The following is a 14,918-nucleotide window of genomic DNA, read 5'->3' on the forward strand; positions in this document are numbered from 1 at the left end:
AGGAAGCCCCCGCCCCAGACCCGCTACAGAGCCAGGCTGTGACTGCGCCTTCAGATCGGAACCGGGGGGCAGCCGGAATGATCGACAATATCCCCCTGCAGCCCGTGAGGAGGCCGAAGAGACACGACAGTAAACACAGGAACGGGTAAGGCGCTAATGGCCACCGGCGTGCTGTTAACCTGTTTGTTGTGTTCGTCCTTTATGTTCTGTCACTGTAGACGGTGAATTGTTTACAGACGCGGGACGACATTGTTTAAAAAAAAGAAGAAGAAGAAGAAGCGTAGCGGGTGGGGTGTTTTTGTGGAGAAAATTACCGGCTCAGACGGATAAATAACGAGTAAAGGAGGAATAAATGTTTATAAACATGATGTTCAGTGTAGCTTAGGAGCGGCTAAGAGCTAGCTGACTGCGTTATGCTCGTTCCGGGGCGCCGCTGGAACAAGTGCAATAGACGCCCTTGTCAATATTTGCTCGGATGACTTGAGCTCTCTGAATGAAAAGAGCTGAACACTCCAGAAAATCCAATAGCCCAGTGTTCGAATTTCACAAGCCGACCCTGTGAGGCTATGCGAGGTTCCTTTTTTGACAGGTGAACAATGAGATCGGCCTTTATACGTGGTGATGGAGACAGTGCTGACATGCAGTTAGTGCCCACTCACATGATGTCACACCTCGTAATAAAGACTCTGAGCTGTAAATATGCTGTGATAACACGGAAATGCTGCTCTAATCAGCAAAGGATTACACACTCATCACACCTGTCTGACTTCATTACATAGTGAGGCAGAACCACCTTTTCCTAAGAAGACCATGTAAGTATTTCGCTGCAGGCATTAAAGCAAACAAGATCAGTATTAATAAGGAAGTAATGTAGATGATAAAACAAGGATGGGCAACTTCGAGGTCCACTAAAGTTACTTCGTCATTACCAGAGGAACTAAACTATGCAAAGAGACGTTACTCATTTTGTAAAGGCCTTTTATTTAGTCTACTTCCAGAATATCTACTGTTGATAGCATAGTCAAATGTGGTTAACACAAGTTTCCTTTACCAAGGAAAACTGAAATTTCAGAAGCAGAAGGTCCATAGACTCTATATCAGAGACACCAACAGAAATGAATCAGCAGGGGATGAAGGAAGTGAGCTTGTTTCGGCCTACTGAGGACGTACAGCCCATACTGGGCCTTCGTCACTCTGTGTCAGGTGTTAGTAGTCCAGCTAATATATTGAACCCAATACATTTGAAGCTCTTCTTCTTCTTCTCTACTTCCTTGCTGTGTATGTGGCGAGCGAGAGAGCAGTGTTTGATCTTCCAGAGTCTAGTGTCATTTCCTTTGTCATTGTGGTGTCAGTTTGCAAGTTATTTTCACAATACTATCTTCACAAATGTAGGTCTGTTTGCTTGTTTCTTATCAGTAGCACTTTGGTAGTGTCAACAGCAGAGTTACGATGGGTGGGTAAACCATAATACTCACAAAATAAGCTATAATACAACATTTCTGTGTATAAACACAAAAAAACCTATTGGAAATGACTAAATCTTCTCTTGTTTTAATTCAAATCTTGAGATTTGAAAAAGAATGCTAAGGTTTCAGTGGGCCTCTATTTCCTTTTTGTGAATTAATTGTCTTGATCAATACTTTTGCCGGTAGCGCAAAGTCTTGCTCTTAAATGTCATTTATCAGGTTTGAAATCCTGGTTGCAGCAGGAAACGTAAAAACTAGCCAAATCTATTGTTCAAGTTGACTTTTTATGGTGCCAGCCCCTGTAAAAAAAAAACAATGGAACATCCACATACTTCCAGTGTATGTGTGCCTTTAAAAAAGTGGATCTTTACATTGTCAACACCTCTACTCAATATTTTACTTTGTTCGGTCATTAAAATGTCAGAGCAAATGAAAAATGTCACCGGGTCCTTCCTAGAGACTGACATGCACCCAAAATTGTGTTGCTTTTTCTGTAAAATATGTTTAGGGATGGCAGAAAACTTTATAATCTGCATATTGGAAGCTGGAGTCATCAAATACTTGCTTAGATTTCTTTCTTTGTCAGTCTAATCGTCAATTATTCAACAAAAAATATGTCCTTCATGTTTAGTGTGAGGTCTTTTAGTAATAATGTAACATTCATTTGTTTGTTTATCTAACTAAACATGATCAAGAATTTGAGCTGCCATAGAACAAGTTAAACAAAATAACCCTGCTTCCAAAGCAGATTACTTATCAGCCCTGGGGAGGGAGGGAGCCCTGGTTGGAGTTTAGCCATGTGGTTGATTATTTTTTGGTTGGTAGTTTGAGTTATTGCGTGACAGTCTTTTATTGTAGAAAAGTTGTCCTGTTTTTTGTATTATTTTTACGTGAGCCAACTGTTGTTGTCACATGCTAAACAGGCTGTAAAAGTCACACTATTTTCCCGGTTGTTGTTTTATATCTTTGTGAAGAGTCCAAATGTAAAACCACCCTCCTGATGTGATAGCTCAAAGGGAGGCGTCTTCTGGTTTCAGATAAAGTTAATGTTTGTTTTGCGGGGCATGATCTCTTCTCACTCTTCAGTCATGGACTGTCAGCTCACATCCTTCTTCTGTTGATTTGTGGCAGTAATAAGCAACACATTAACAAAGATACGTGGCTGGAAAATCATTAAAAGTACCACAACACGGAGTGTTTTTCGAGGTTTTAGACTTTTTTCTGTTGAGAAAAAAAAAAGTATTTTCTTTCTTTTGCTTGACAACCAAATAGATAAACCGTGTATCCCCCCCCCCCCCCCCCCCCCCAAGACTCTTAACCTCTTAATCTTTCTTTCAGGTGCTGCCCATGGTCAAGATGCTGTGGCATGGGGGACTTCCGTCCCCGTACCGTGTGGCTCGGCCACCCAGAAAAGAGGGAGCAGAGGTACCCCAGGAATGTCATTAACAACCAGAAGTACAACTTCTTCACCTTCCTGCCCGGGGTGAGTGTCAGTCAAAGGTCACCACTTCACCTTTTCTCTGTTCAACAACAAACACCCACTTCTTCACCGTCTGGCCTTGACTCTCTTGTTCACATGCTACACACATTGTCCGGAGAATAATAACACACGAGTCTGGCAATGTTTTCAGGAGTAACGTTTGGTTAAGGTCTTAAATTAGGTCATTAACCCTTCACATACACCACCCCTTTTAGAACACTGAAACTGCTGAAACAGTTGGTGCTTGAGACAGTGTAGGTAGGAGGGTATTATGGCAGCTCAACGTGTATCTATGACAATACTATTGTTACTACATGGGTCACTTCGGAGCCATATAATGCGAATATGGAGGCTAAATTCTAAGAAAGCTGTGAATATGAATGCAACATTGAACTCTAGCTGACATATTCATGTTTATATTAGTGACTACCTGTGGATCACACCAATAGGTGACACAAAGCATTTTCTCTTAAGACTGGCATGCCAGTTCGTTCTCATGTGAATTCATCAGAGTCCAAAGAGATCTATAGATTGCTGGGTTTTGCTAAACAAGCTCACTTTAACTAAGATAAAATTTAGTTCGGGAACAGTAGTGTCTCAATAAAAAGATAAAACATTAAATCAAAATAATTGTTAATTAGTATTATTTTATGGACTCATCCTTTCAGCTTTACATGTGTTTTGTATCTGAAGTTTTATCAAAACGCAGTATTTTATAGTCTCAATTCGCTCTGACCCCAAACAACGTTCTATTAACGTCCAATCAGCCATTATATTATGATTATTTCGAATGTGTTTGGCTTTTAAACATCTAAAAAATAAAAAAAATGAGATGCGCACATGTCACAAAGATAAGTATAACTTTTCTGAAATGCAGAGTTCTGTACATGCACACTATGGTCACAGTCAACAACAAATCTTCAAGAAGAATGTTTCTCCTTCTCACCATTCGGAGACGGATTTCCTGACAATTGCAACATGCTCAGTAGGCTTGCTCTTGGTCTCAACTTTCTAAGAAAGAGCTTGTATGTTTTCTGTGTGTGGTTGCATTACAAAAACCGCACCACCTACAACCATTCAATTCTGAATCTGAAACTTTTCTGCTGTGAATAGGACTAATTATGCCGTTTCCAGTTGATCGCTGTCATGTAAAGAGAGTCTTCAGGGGGAAAAAAAAAATCCCCCCTGGAGTCACTGTTGTATGTCCTCGATGCAGCATGACTGCTTTGTACACTCTTCTATCAGAGGCTCTGCTGCAGATTGAACAGCGGTCACTCGTCCGTTGGATCGGACACACACAGGCCGCCCTACACTCTCCTCATTGAGACTTGGCTGCCCACGGGTCACTGGTGTAGTTTCTCGAACCACTTTTGACTGATGCTGATCACTGCAGGCCTGCAACACTTCATCGAAGCTGCAGTCTGGAGACCCTCTCCTCAGTCATGCAGCAAACACATCTGTACCAAAGTTGTCAATTCTGTGCCACATTTGTACAAAGTGACGGCTCTTCACCTCTTTGCATCACATCATTAACACTGCATTCACATTATTAGAAGGTTATAAATGTGACAGACGGGATTTCTCATCTGTGTGTTTTTGATTGCCGCATTTACATATGTATTTGTTTTGAAGGCATGCCGTTTTCTTAAGGCTTTTTTTTGTTTTTGTTTATGGAGTCTGAAATTTGTTTGGAGAGCAAAAGACAAGAGCAAAGACTTTTTGCATTGCAAATGGAGATGCTTTTTATTTACATTGCTTTATTTGAAGAAAATCTTTCTGTCCGGAACATATTGGGAACGTTTGTTTCCATGAGGAGTTCCTTGCTCTTCCTTTCCCACCCAGCAGTAGTTTCAGTGAGGGCATTAAAGGGTGATGTGTGGACGCAGGTCTTCCCACCCTGGTTGTAATCTCACACACTGGTGGTAATGAAATTGACCAAAGCTGTTGTATGTGTGCTAATTTTAGGGATGAGGCTACTGGATGTTGTTTGCGTGTTCACCCATATCTGTTGATTCAAGAAAAGATGTGTCGGCCTAACAAATTATACCGTCTTTGTGTCAGATTTGTTGTTGTAGTTGAAATGGGGACAATATTCAAAATAGTTGACTCGAGAAGTATTTGCATACTGGTCAAATAATAATTGGGTGCTGGATTATTGTTTTGGGTTGGCGTTGGTCCTTGAAGGATATCTAAACAAATGTAAAAATTGTTCAAACCCAACTTGAAATCTTCAAATTGCTTCATATACAAACCTCAACCTACAAACTTCACGGTTCTGTTTACCAGTATTAAACTACTTACAGAGTGTTTCTCTGTTACTTTGTGGATTCTTTTCAAGGAATCACTGGTGGTTACTGCTGTGGGTGGATGTAGTCTGTAAAGCAGAATTCTGTTCTATTCTCTGTTTCTATTCTGCACTAATCTCTTTTGTGGTCATTATATTCTTTTTGCTTTTCCACTTATTGTTTTCTGTTCTTTTCTGCCTCGTGTCTTAGAGCATGACAATAAATCACTATTCTATTTGATACACTTTTATTCTAATCTATATTATTCTATTCCATTATTGTCAATCACGAGTCCCTTTTTCTTATATTCACCTATTTTGTATTTTGTTATCTTCTACTCTGGTTTCTTGTTTTTAATGTTGTTCTATTCTGTTTTTGTATCCTTTCTTGGAGCAAAGTCAATTAAAGGCTATTTTATTGTGGATATTTATATGGTTATGGCTGAAATATCCCATTTTATGTCATTCTTTCCTTTCCTGTTCTTTTCTTTAACTCTCATCTTCATTGGAAATCAAAGGAAATCTACAAAGCTCCATGGAGTACATTAATGTCAGGAGTATGTTCCAGTGGGGCTCTGCTCCTGTCTCCCAGCAGTAGCAGATTGTGCGATAAAATGCCACACAGCAAAAAGTTCACACTCGATGTCTTTGTTTTGTGTTCTCAGGTGCTGTTCAATCAGTTCAAGTACTTCTTCAACTTGTACTTTTTGCTGCTGGCCTGTTCTCAATTTGTCGATGAATTACGCTTAGGTGCCCTCTACACCTACTGGGTCCCTTTGGTATGTGGCATTTCACTGTTAATCATTACATTCAACCAGATTTAATTTCCCGGCGTTCAGTGTCTCTTCGGTCACACGCACACTTAAAGATTGCTTGTTGCTTCCTGCTTTCTTTAGAGTCACTGTTTAACTGCGATGTTTTCCCCTCCAGGGCCTTGTTTTGATTATCACCATCATGAGAGAAGCCGTCGAAGAAATAAGATGCTACCTTCGAGACAAAGAAGTGAACTCTCAGATTTACAGCAAGCTGTCGATGCGAGGTAACGGCTAGGAGCTCAAACAGATCTCCGTCGATGGTGATATGTGTTGCGTATTTGGCTGCATCCATGAACTGTCGGAGGCTGGCCCTGTTAAACCTTATTGGGGCTCGGGGAAATGGTGGGTAATTCAAAGCAGAAATGTAAAAGTGTACGTAAGAGGCTGCGGTATAAAGTGCTACCAGCAATAAAAAGCAGGGGACCTCTTGTGGTTTCCATCACTTTGCCCCTTTGATGTGGCAGCTTGTTTTTCCCATAAACACAATGACTGGTTGCCTCCATGATAGCCACCCCCGTGCATATTTACTGGTTCATAGCAGCTTTATAGTGTCAGCTGTTTTTTCTTCTTATTTTGATTCCAGTAGAAAGTGGTTGAAGTTGTTTGTTTCAGAAGAATCAACATTTTAAATTCTTTCATGATTTTTTTAATCAAAGCAGGAAGTTGCTTCAGATTGCAGGCTTTCTATTTTAATGTGTATAATGTTTTTGCATTAGTGCAGCAGTGCACTGATGTGAGGGCCCACAAAGCCCTAATGCACAGCAATATTAATGTGCTTTAATGTCTTACATATGCAAAGCCCAAAGGTCACCGCAGAGTTCAGGGGTCAGTGATCTCTTCCAAACAATTTTGCTGGTTCATTCCGAGTGGAATGAGAGAAAAGGCTCAACTCCCCCAGCATTCTTTCAAATCTGCATGGAGCATTACTTTCCCAAATTCACTGCAGTGACTATTCAACCATGCAGGCAGCAGTTCAGCCAGAGGAATAAATTGATGTTTGGTTTTCACAAAAGACCCTTCAATAGTTTAGAATCAGAAAAGTATTTTAGGTAAAAATTTGAGTTTAATGTGTTTTAATTAGTTTGAAACTTATATGTAATCCATCTGTTTATCTACAAACCTGCGAAGCACGTGACTGACTTTAAAATATATTGAATTCGTCTTTCATTCGTCTGAGACTGACGTTTTGAAGATACAAACATCTTTGTTAATCTGTTCAGAGCTAGCAAATACTTCATGAAAAAGTCTAAAGTCTGTTAAACTTTCAAATTTGACTTTAATTCACACAGTATGACACTATATGCAGTTCATGGACAAAGTCACTAAACTAATTCTAAAAGGCACAGCCTAAGTTTTAAAGATATAACTCATTCCGTAAATTCAAGACATCAAAACTCTATGTGATGTGTTTTATTTTATTTATTGAGCAGTTGAACTGGCAACTTTAAATGACAAACAAACACGTTCTCTTTCAGCCACTGAAGTGTCTGAAGAGATTTGGTGCAAACAAATATTGGACCATCCTATCAATGCTACATACATACAACGGGGTTAAATACAGATTTAAAAGGCATTCATTACACATGATGAGCATGGTCGCTTCAAAATGTACTGGTTTTGTTCTCGGTTATAGCGATGTATTGATTTGAAATGCACACAGTTTTTAGTCAGCCGGAAATCGGTGAACTACTTTAAACGTGTTAAGTCTATGGTAACTGTGAGTTTTAATTTTGTTGGTTCTTTTAAAAGATATTCCTGCGCTCTTCAAAATGCATTTACTTGTCCCATGTTTATGTACAAACCTTAACTTAAATTGTATTCCTTCTCTCAGTTGCAGTGGTTTGTACATCACCGGGAACTTTAAGCTCCATGTAACTCGTCACTTCATGTACCGACTCACTAAACGCTTTGTTAACTACAAAATGTTTTATCTTTCAGGCACAGTGAAGGTTAAAAGCAGCGGCATTCAGGTCGGCGATCTCATAATTGTGGAAAAGGTTTGTGGAGGATTGTTTCATCCACATCTGTGAATAGTTTTTCTTTTTTAGGACTATTGAGGTACCATTTACATGACGGCAAATAATGAGGGGGTTGTTAATCTCCTGTGCTCCACTGGTGACTGAGGTGAAAGGAGTTAGTAAAGATTTTGTAATCTTGTGATCAATGCTGGGCTTCAGCCTGTCAGACTCAATACATGCACAACAGATGTGAACTCAAAATGCCTTTAATTGGATCCTAAACACAAATTCAATCGAAGTGGGAGTTTCAGCTAAAATCTTGATATTCTGTTTATAGTGTGCAGTTTAATATCATTAAGTTTGAGTTGTCTGGTGGCGTCTACTGTGTTTTCCCTCGTGGCCCGACTCGATTCTCTGAGGTCTTTGTTCATGAAATATGAGAAGTGACTTCTGTCTTCAGTTTCCAGCTGAGGGCGTCTTTCTGAATCACTCATTTCAGTGCAGCTGATGGAAAGGTCACACATGTTATCCTACACATTTTCCTGATATGACCGAGTGATTAAGAGTTATGCGAGTTGCATTTCAGAGACGTGAACTCATCAGAGGAGGGGAAACCAGGAGTTGGGATTTTTAAACCAACACTACATTTTATGAGCTGTTGGGAACATTTCTTTAAAACACAGAACTACTTAACAATTGGTAATTCATGGCCAGTCAAGTTTTTGAGGGACATGTGAATAAATAATTGAGGAGTGTGTCAAGTCAGACTGAGCGGGCTGCAACAGGATGATGAATATTTTGACTAAGTGGCACATAAAAAGCTAAAAACCTGCTTATCTACAGTGAAAGAGCAAAGGAAGGAGGACGAAAGCAGCAGGATCAGGAAGTGAAGTTGAAGTCATGTTTTTCTTTCTGCCTTTCTTTTTAGAACCAGCGTGTTCCTGCTGACATGATCTTTCTAAGGACCTCCGAAAGAAATGGTAAACATCTGCTGGTCATTCATCCACACATCCACAACAGGCTGGCTGCCTGGCTTGGGGAAATGACTTGTTTAAAAAGGCGGTGAGGTACAGGGATTAGTCCCTGAGCCTGGACAGGAAGCTCTACCATGTATAAATTGTAGCTCGGTCCACTAGTAAATTATCAAACACAAGTGTGGTATGGTTGCAGCTACTGGACCTGGATCATGTGCTCCCGCCGTCTTTGTCAGTCACAAATTTTGTCTTTCAAATGAGAAGATAATGAAAAGGAAAATCAAAACTTAAAATGCAAAGATATCAGAGGAGGATGCCTCATCTGAATAATCAAATAGGGATTAGGACTGTGATTACATGCACACACTTGGTGAATTGCCTTGCTTTGTTCATTTTAAAAACAACAACTCACAAAGTCGCTGCACATCCAGCCAAATGTGACTATAGGAAAAGCTGGATGCTTATTGTTGTTTCGTCTTCCTGTTGGGGGGGGGAAGTAAAAACAACAACTTTGTTTTACTGGAAATAGTGCTTGGTTATCTCTCTTCCATGTGGAGGCCATTAGGTCAATTATGAAGGGCCTAGGCCAGGATTGGGAGTTTTGGGCAGGATGACGCATGCAGGCTGGTGGGGGATGGGCTCTTGTGGATCCCCTCAGCTTTGCTGTAAAACGCCACTCAGTGTCATTTCAAGAAGTCTCTGTTCCTCTCTGAAACCAGACTAAAACAGTCTCGCAGCCGCACCATTGCATTCATTTCCACTTGTGATTTCAAAAGTGACGTTCCTTCTTCAGCACATTAGCACAGATAACACCGTCATCAAGTATATAAGATAAGAAGTCCTGTCTTTGATTTAAAGCCTATGTATTGTTGCCCCCTAGGGGTGGATGTGCTTTCATCTGTCTCTCTCCTTCCCAGGCTCCTGTTTCCTGCGCACTGACCAATTGGATGGAGAGACAGACTGGAAATTACGCCTCCCAGTGGCCTGTACGCAGAGACTGCCCACTGCCACTGTGAGCCACTGAATACACACCGAGAACACTTAGAAAGAAGTGTGTGTTTTCACTGCTGTTATGTGTCCGGGTCTGTTCAATGAACTAAATTAATATTTCATCTATTCCATTGCAAAATAGAATGTTTGCATTCAGTCGCCATCATTTATTACATGTTTGTACAGAGTAAGCAATGTGTGTCCTAAATTTGATAGATTATTATGCAGTAATCCATCAATCCAATAATTTGATAACGAGAAATATTCTTATCGGCGGTGTTGTTCTAAAATGTTATGTTTTTGATATATTTAACTGTTAATGCACACAAAAATGAAACCATAGATTTACTGATTAATAATTTGACTTTTTGGTTACTTGCCATCATGCTAAAAATGTGCAGACTTTGGTCATTCATTTGGAAAATTGAAAAAAATTTTTGGGGTGACTTATTTTCATAATTTTCTGGGATCTTTATGAAGAATCATACATCACCGACAGTAAAGGCACTCCGATGATCTAAACCAGCAATAAATTACAACGACTTCCACACAAGCGTCTTGCTTTAGAGTCATGTGGGGCTAAATGTATTTAACTGTCGTACAAGACATACAGATCTGTCACTTCACAGTTTGTCAATAAACTCGACAAGACCCCAAGAGAATTTTCCAACTCTTTGACACAAAAAAGGCAATTTCTTTCCCTATTTTGTGTCATCAATCAAAGAAAAAAACCGAGGGAATTAAAAAGTATTCTTTTAGGATGTCGGTGTGATTCTGATTTATGCTGTCGTTATGTCCCAGGACCTTCTCCAGATCCGATCCTATGTGTATGCCGAGGAACCAAACATTGATATCCATAACTTTATTGGAACATTCACCAGGGTAAGTGCTCATATCACCTTTTCTTCAGGATTCAAACAACCTTTCAGATAGACATTTTTGTACATTTAATATGGTTAGAGTGTCGTTGTCTGTGTGCTCAAAGACCCAAACCAACAAAAAGTGGGTGTGATCATTGGCAATGCTGTCACGTGTCACACCCTGGTGTCCCAGGTCTGTCCAATCATCTCTAAAGGAAATGAGGATACTTATATTCAGGTTATGAGGTTGGGGACACACGAACAAGGGCCATGATAAATACAATGTATCTTGATAATAAACTTCTTATATTTGACTCCAAGGTTAGTCTACAAAAAACTTTTTTTTATGACATAATCAAATGTTACAATAATGATCTTCCATGTAAATGCCCATCAAAATGCATCATATACAGTATATATGTGAAAAACCAACAGAGTTGGGGTCCCAATGAACTTATGATGGCAATTATAATATTTATTTAATGTTAAAATCAGTCACTTAGTTTGCATTATCACTTTTTTGGTTTGGATTTTGGTCCTTGAAGATATCAGATTATCCCATTCACGTGCACACTGAACGAAGTGATCGGATGCATATGTAGGTTTACCGTCGCCTCGAATACCATTTCTGTCAGTTGAAGAGTCCCAGAATGCTTTGCAACTGTGACATTAGCCATTTGTGAGATTTACACATTCAGCTGTACCCAGAAACCCACCAGGACTGTTGTGACCACTTTCTGTCTACATGTTGTGTCCACCGTTACAGGAAGACGGCGACCCGCCGGTTAATGAAAGCCTCAGCATTGAGAACACTCTGTGGGCCAGCACTGTTATTGCCTCTGGTAAATATGTGATTGTTGCTCCTCCCATTAACCGGTGACTGTGCAGGAAGTAACCAGGATCAGGCTTCCCTGCACTGAAGCGTTGCCTCCTTTGTAACTGTCTGATGACTTATCTAACCAAACATAAGCTTAAAGAAGCATTTATAAAAAGCTCATTTACAAACAGCTCTGGGGCAGCTAACCATACACACCAGAGAAGAGAGTGTGCTTCTTCTGCAGGAGGTTGAATCCACTTTAACCCACACCAACATGTGTTCTCTATTAAGCAATTTGGAAATCTGTATCCTATATTCCTAATGACATTCTTCATTTGGAAACATCATCCATGTCAAGATTATGAGTCTGGGAAACATCTTCCTGGCATACTATGTTTTATGTTGGGCCTTCATTATATTGACCTGAGGCCATTGTTTTTGGTCTTTGTTCACCCTAACCCCTCTCTTCAGGCACAGTGGTGGGGGTTGTGATTTATACAGGCAAGGAGCTGCGCAGTGTCATGAACACCTCAAACCCGAGGCACAAGGTACAGTAGTGTGGATGAGAGCCTGGAGAACATGCGCATCAGACAGACATTTAAACTGTAGTTGAGCACTCAGCAACCAGTGACTGAGTCGAGTGTAACAACAACAACAACAACAACAAATCAAGACAATTAACTCAAATTTTATTCATAAAAGGAATTGCTGTCACTAAATGTCATGTTACTAAACTGAACTAAAATGACTTTGACATCTGTGATTGTGTCTCACATTTGGTCATTTAGTAGAATTGAGATGTTTTTGTTTTTAATGCATTAAGAAAAGGTTTATATGTTCAATCACTAAAACCTGTTTTGGAAATGAAACTCTTTCCATGCTTTTGGCTCATGTGGTTCATATATAGGTGGGTTTGTTCGACCTGGAGGTGAACTGTCTGACTAAGATCCTGTTTGGGGCCCTGGTGGTGGTGTCACTGGTCATGGTGGCGCTCCAACACTTCGCCGGCCGTTGGTACCTTCAGATCTTTCGCTTTCTGCTGCTCTTTTCACACATCGTCCCCATCAGGTAAGATTCTCTCTAATGTCATTCATTTTCTTGTATTGCATTTATGTGCACAGACCAAAGAGATTTGATTGAATTTTCTTTCCTGCAGCTTGCGTGTCAATCTGGATATGGGAAAGATGGTTTTCAGTTGGATGATTAAGAAAGACTCCAAAATCCCCGGTACGGTGGTGAGGGCGAGCACCATACCCGAACAGCTTGGACGCATCTCCTACCTGCTAACCGACAAAACAGGTTAGGCTGCATAACCCTTTGTCGAGCGACCAACAACTCCACACTGCAAGTCCGGAACTTTAATGAGAGGTTATGGTGCTTGAGATTTGCCAAGGAAGTATCCTTTAAGACGGACTTTAGTTGTTTCCTTCCCTGGGGGGCATTGCTCTGTGGTGGGGTTTCTGCTCCCAGAGACCTGCTACTTAAAGGGTCCTTAAATCATAAAAAAAAAGCCTCTCATCCATACATGTCTTTAGAGCCAAGCACCTCCACCAGTGCACTTCCTCGGGCATGAGGTGTTGCACGTCAGATTTACTGCCCTCATGGCCAATAAAATGATCAGCCATTTCCCCATCCAGAGTGCGATAAGACCCGTGAGGTCTGCGGGTCAGGCTAATGTATGAGCGAGACCCCCTCAAGACTTTTTGATACACTCACTAGAAAATGCTTTTAAAGTAAGTGTGAGGATACAGAAGTCGTGTGTGGTGTCAAATGCTCCCGGTTTTATTTTCCCACTCGCCATATGTGAAATTGAAACGTCTTTTCTGGGAGCTCGTTAACACTGTCAATGAAAAAGCCAGAAATGTCTGTTGGTTAGGATTCATTTACCTAAAACTTGTAAAATAATTTCAGAAACGATTCCGCCGATTCTACTGGGAAAAGAGTATTGTGTGGATGCTGGAGTTATTTGGAGAAAAAGGATTTGTGTTTTTAAAGGCTGACATAAATATTCCCAGGAACCCTCACCCAGAACGAAATGGTGTTCAGGCGGCTCCATCTTGGAACTGTGGCATATGGGATGGACTCTATGGATGAAGTCCAGAGCCATGTTTTCAGTGCCTACACGCAGGTAAAAACGTGCATCAAGTTAAAGCAAAGGTATTTGTTTGTCGGGTCAAATAAGTCACTTCTTGAGGGGAGAAAAAAAAAAAAAAAAAAGGAGTGAAATTCTCACTGCTTGGGAAAGGGTCAGATAAACAGAACAAAGCATTGTTTTAACCAACATATGAGTTTGTGATTATTGTTTGGTTGAATGCTTCCTGACCTCAGATGACACTTTTTGTCCCCCTTGACACCAGAGGTTAGTGAAGCAGGAAACGGGATTAGCCCACAAGCGAAGCATTGACCGGACTCCTTTAATGACGCTACCATTAACCCCCGGAACACACAGCCTTCTAAAAATAGCTGGAGCCTCAATGCAAAAGCAAATTGTTCATATTTACTTGACACATCTGGTTATATTTAAAAGCCACTGTCACAGCATTTACTGAAACTAGTAATGCCGCTACTTTCTTGACTAAAACATACAATTTAGACCTTTATATCGTAATCTCTATTTTCTTTATTGATGATAGACAGAATTATATAAAAAAAAGGTTTTTTTGACCTGACAGTTTTTTAGCCAATCTCATTGCTTTTTGCTTTCTTCCCTCGACAGATTATTAGTTCTTTATGCTAAAACAGCTGTCCTCTGTTAGAAAAACCTTGACATCAGTGGCAGTCTGCTATTATAAAAGACGGTTATAACGGTTCTTTCCATTGCAGCATACCTTCACCACCGTGTCTTCTTGTAATTGTCTTCAGCCCACCCATGACCTCCCGGCCTCCCGCGCTCCAGCGGCCACAAAGGTCCGGAAAACCATCAGCAGTAGAGTTCACGAGGCTGTGAAGGCCATCGCCCTTGTGCACAACGTGACACCCGTGTACGAGGCCAACGGTGTGACAGACCAGGCCGAGGCTGAGCAGCACTATGAAGACACTTGCAGAGTTTATCAGGCGTCCAGCCCAGACGAGGTACAGTAACACTTCCCCCTATTTTCATTCATATTCTCACACAAAGGACTTAAGATTCAGTCCGACACCAAAACCATGCTCTTCAAAATTCACACTAGAACCCATATGAACTGTACCATCACCACAATTGTTCTTTAAACTCAAACAAAATACAGTCACATTAATGCGTATTTGCACCATAAATGGTTACAGTAACACAAAG

General features: G+C 40.6%; 1 protein-coding gene across 2 annotated transcripts in view; it reads left to right on the plus strand.

The window, feature by feature from the left end:
• The window catches only part of atp9a (ATPase phospholipid transporting 9A), a 31,662-nt gene continuing 16,744 nt past the window's right edge, over positions 1 to 14,918 (plus strand). For both annotated transcript variants that reach the window (XM_080496811.1, XM_080496812.1), the window contains exons 1-14: positions 1 to 145; positions 2,805 to 2,949; positions 5,896 to 6,009; positions 6,161 to 6,269; positions 7,984 to 8,042; positions 8,932 to 8,983; positions 9,895 to 9,989; positions 10,769 to 10,849; positions 11,594 to 11,669; positions 12,116 to 12,192; positions 12,552 to 12,712; positions 12,801 to 12,943; positions 13,660 to 13,772; positions 14,507 to 14,716. In XM_080496811.1, the coding sequence (XP_080352937.1) occupies positions 78 to 145; positions 2,805 to 2,949; positions 5,896 to 6,009; positions 6,161 to 6,269; positions 7,984 to 8,042; positions 8,932 to 8,983; positions 9,895 to 9,989; positions 10,769 to 10,849; positions 11,594 to 11,669; positions 12,116 to 12,192; positions 12,552 to 12,712; positions 12,801 to 12,943; positions 13,660 to 13,772; positions 14,507 to 14,716 (1,503 nt within the window). In that variant the 5' untranslated portion in view covers positions 1 to 77. The remainder of the gene's footprint in view (positions 146 to 2,804; positions 2,950 to 5,895; positions 6,010 to 6,160; positions 6,270 to 7,983; positions 8,043 to 8,931; positions 8,984 to 9,894; positions 9,990 to 10,768; positions 10,850 to 11,593; positions 11,670 to 12,115; positions 12,193 to 12,551; positions 12,713 to 12,800; positions 12,944 to 13,659; positions 13,773 to 14,506; positions 14,717 to 14,918) is intronic.

Source organism: Blennius ocellaris (genome assembly GCF_963422515.1).
Source record: "Blennius ocellaris genome assembly, chromosome: 5".
Lineage (NCBI taxonomy): Eukaryota > Metazoa > Chordata > Actinopteri > Blenniiformes > Blenniidae > Blennius > Blennius ocellaris.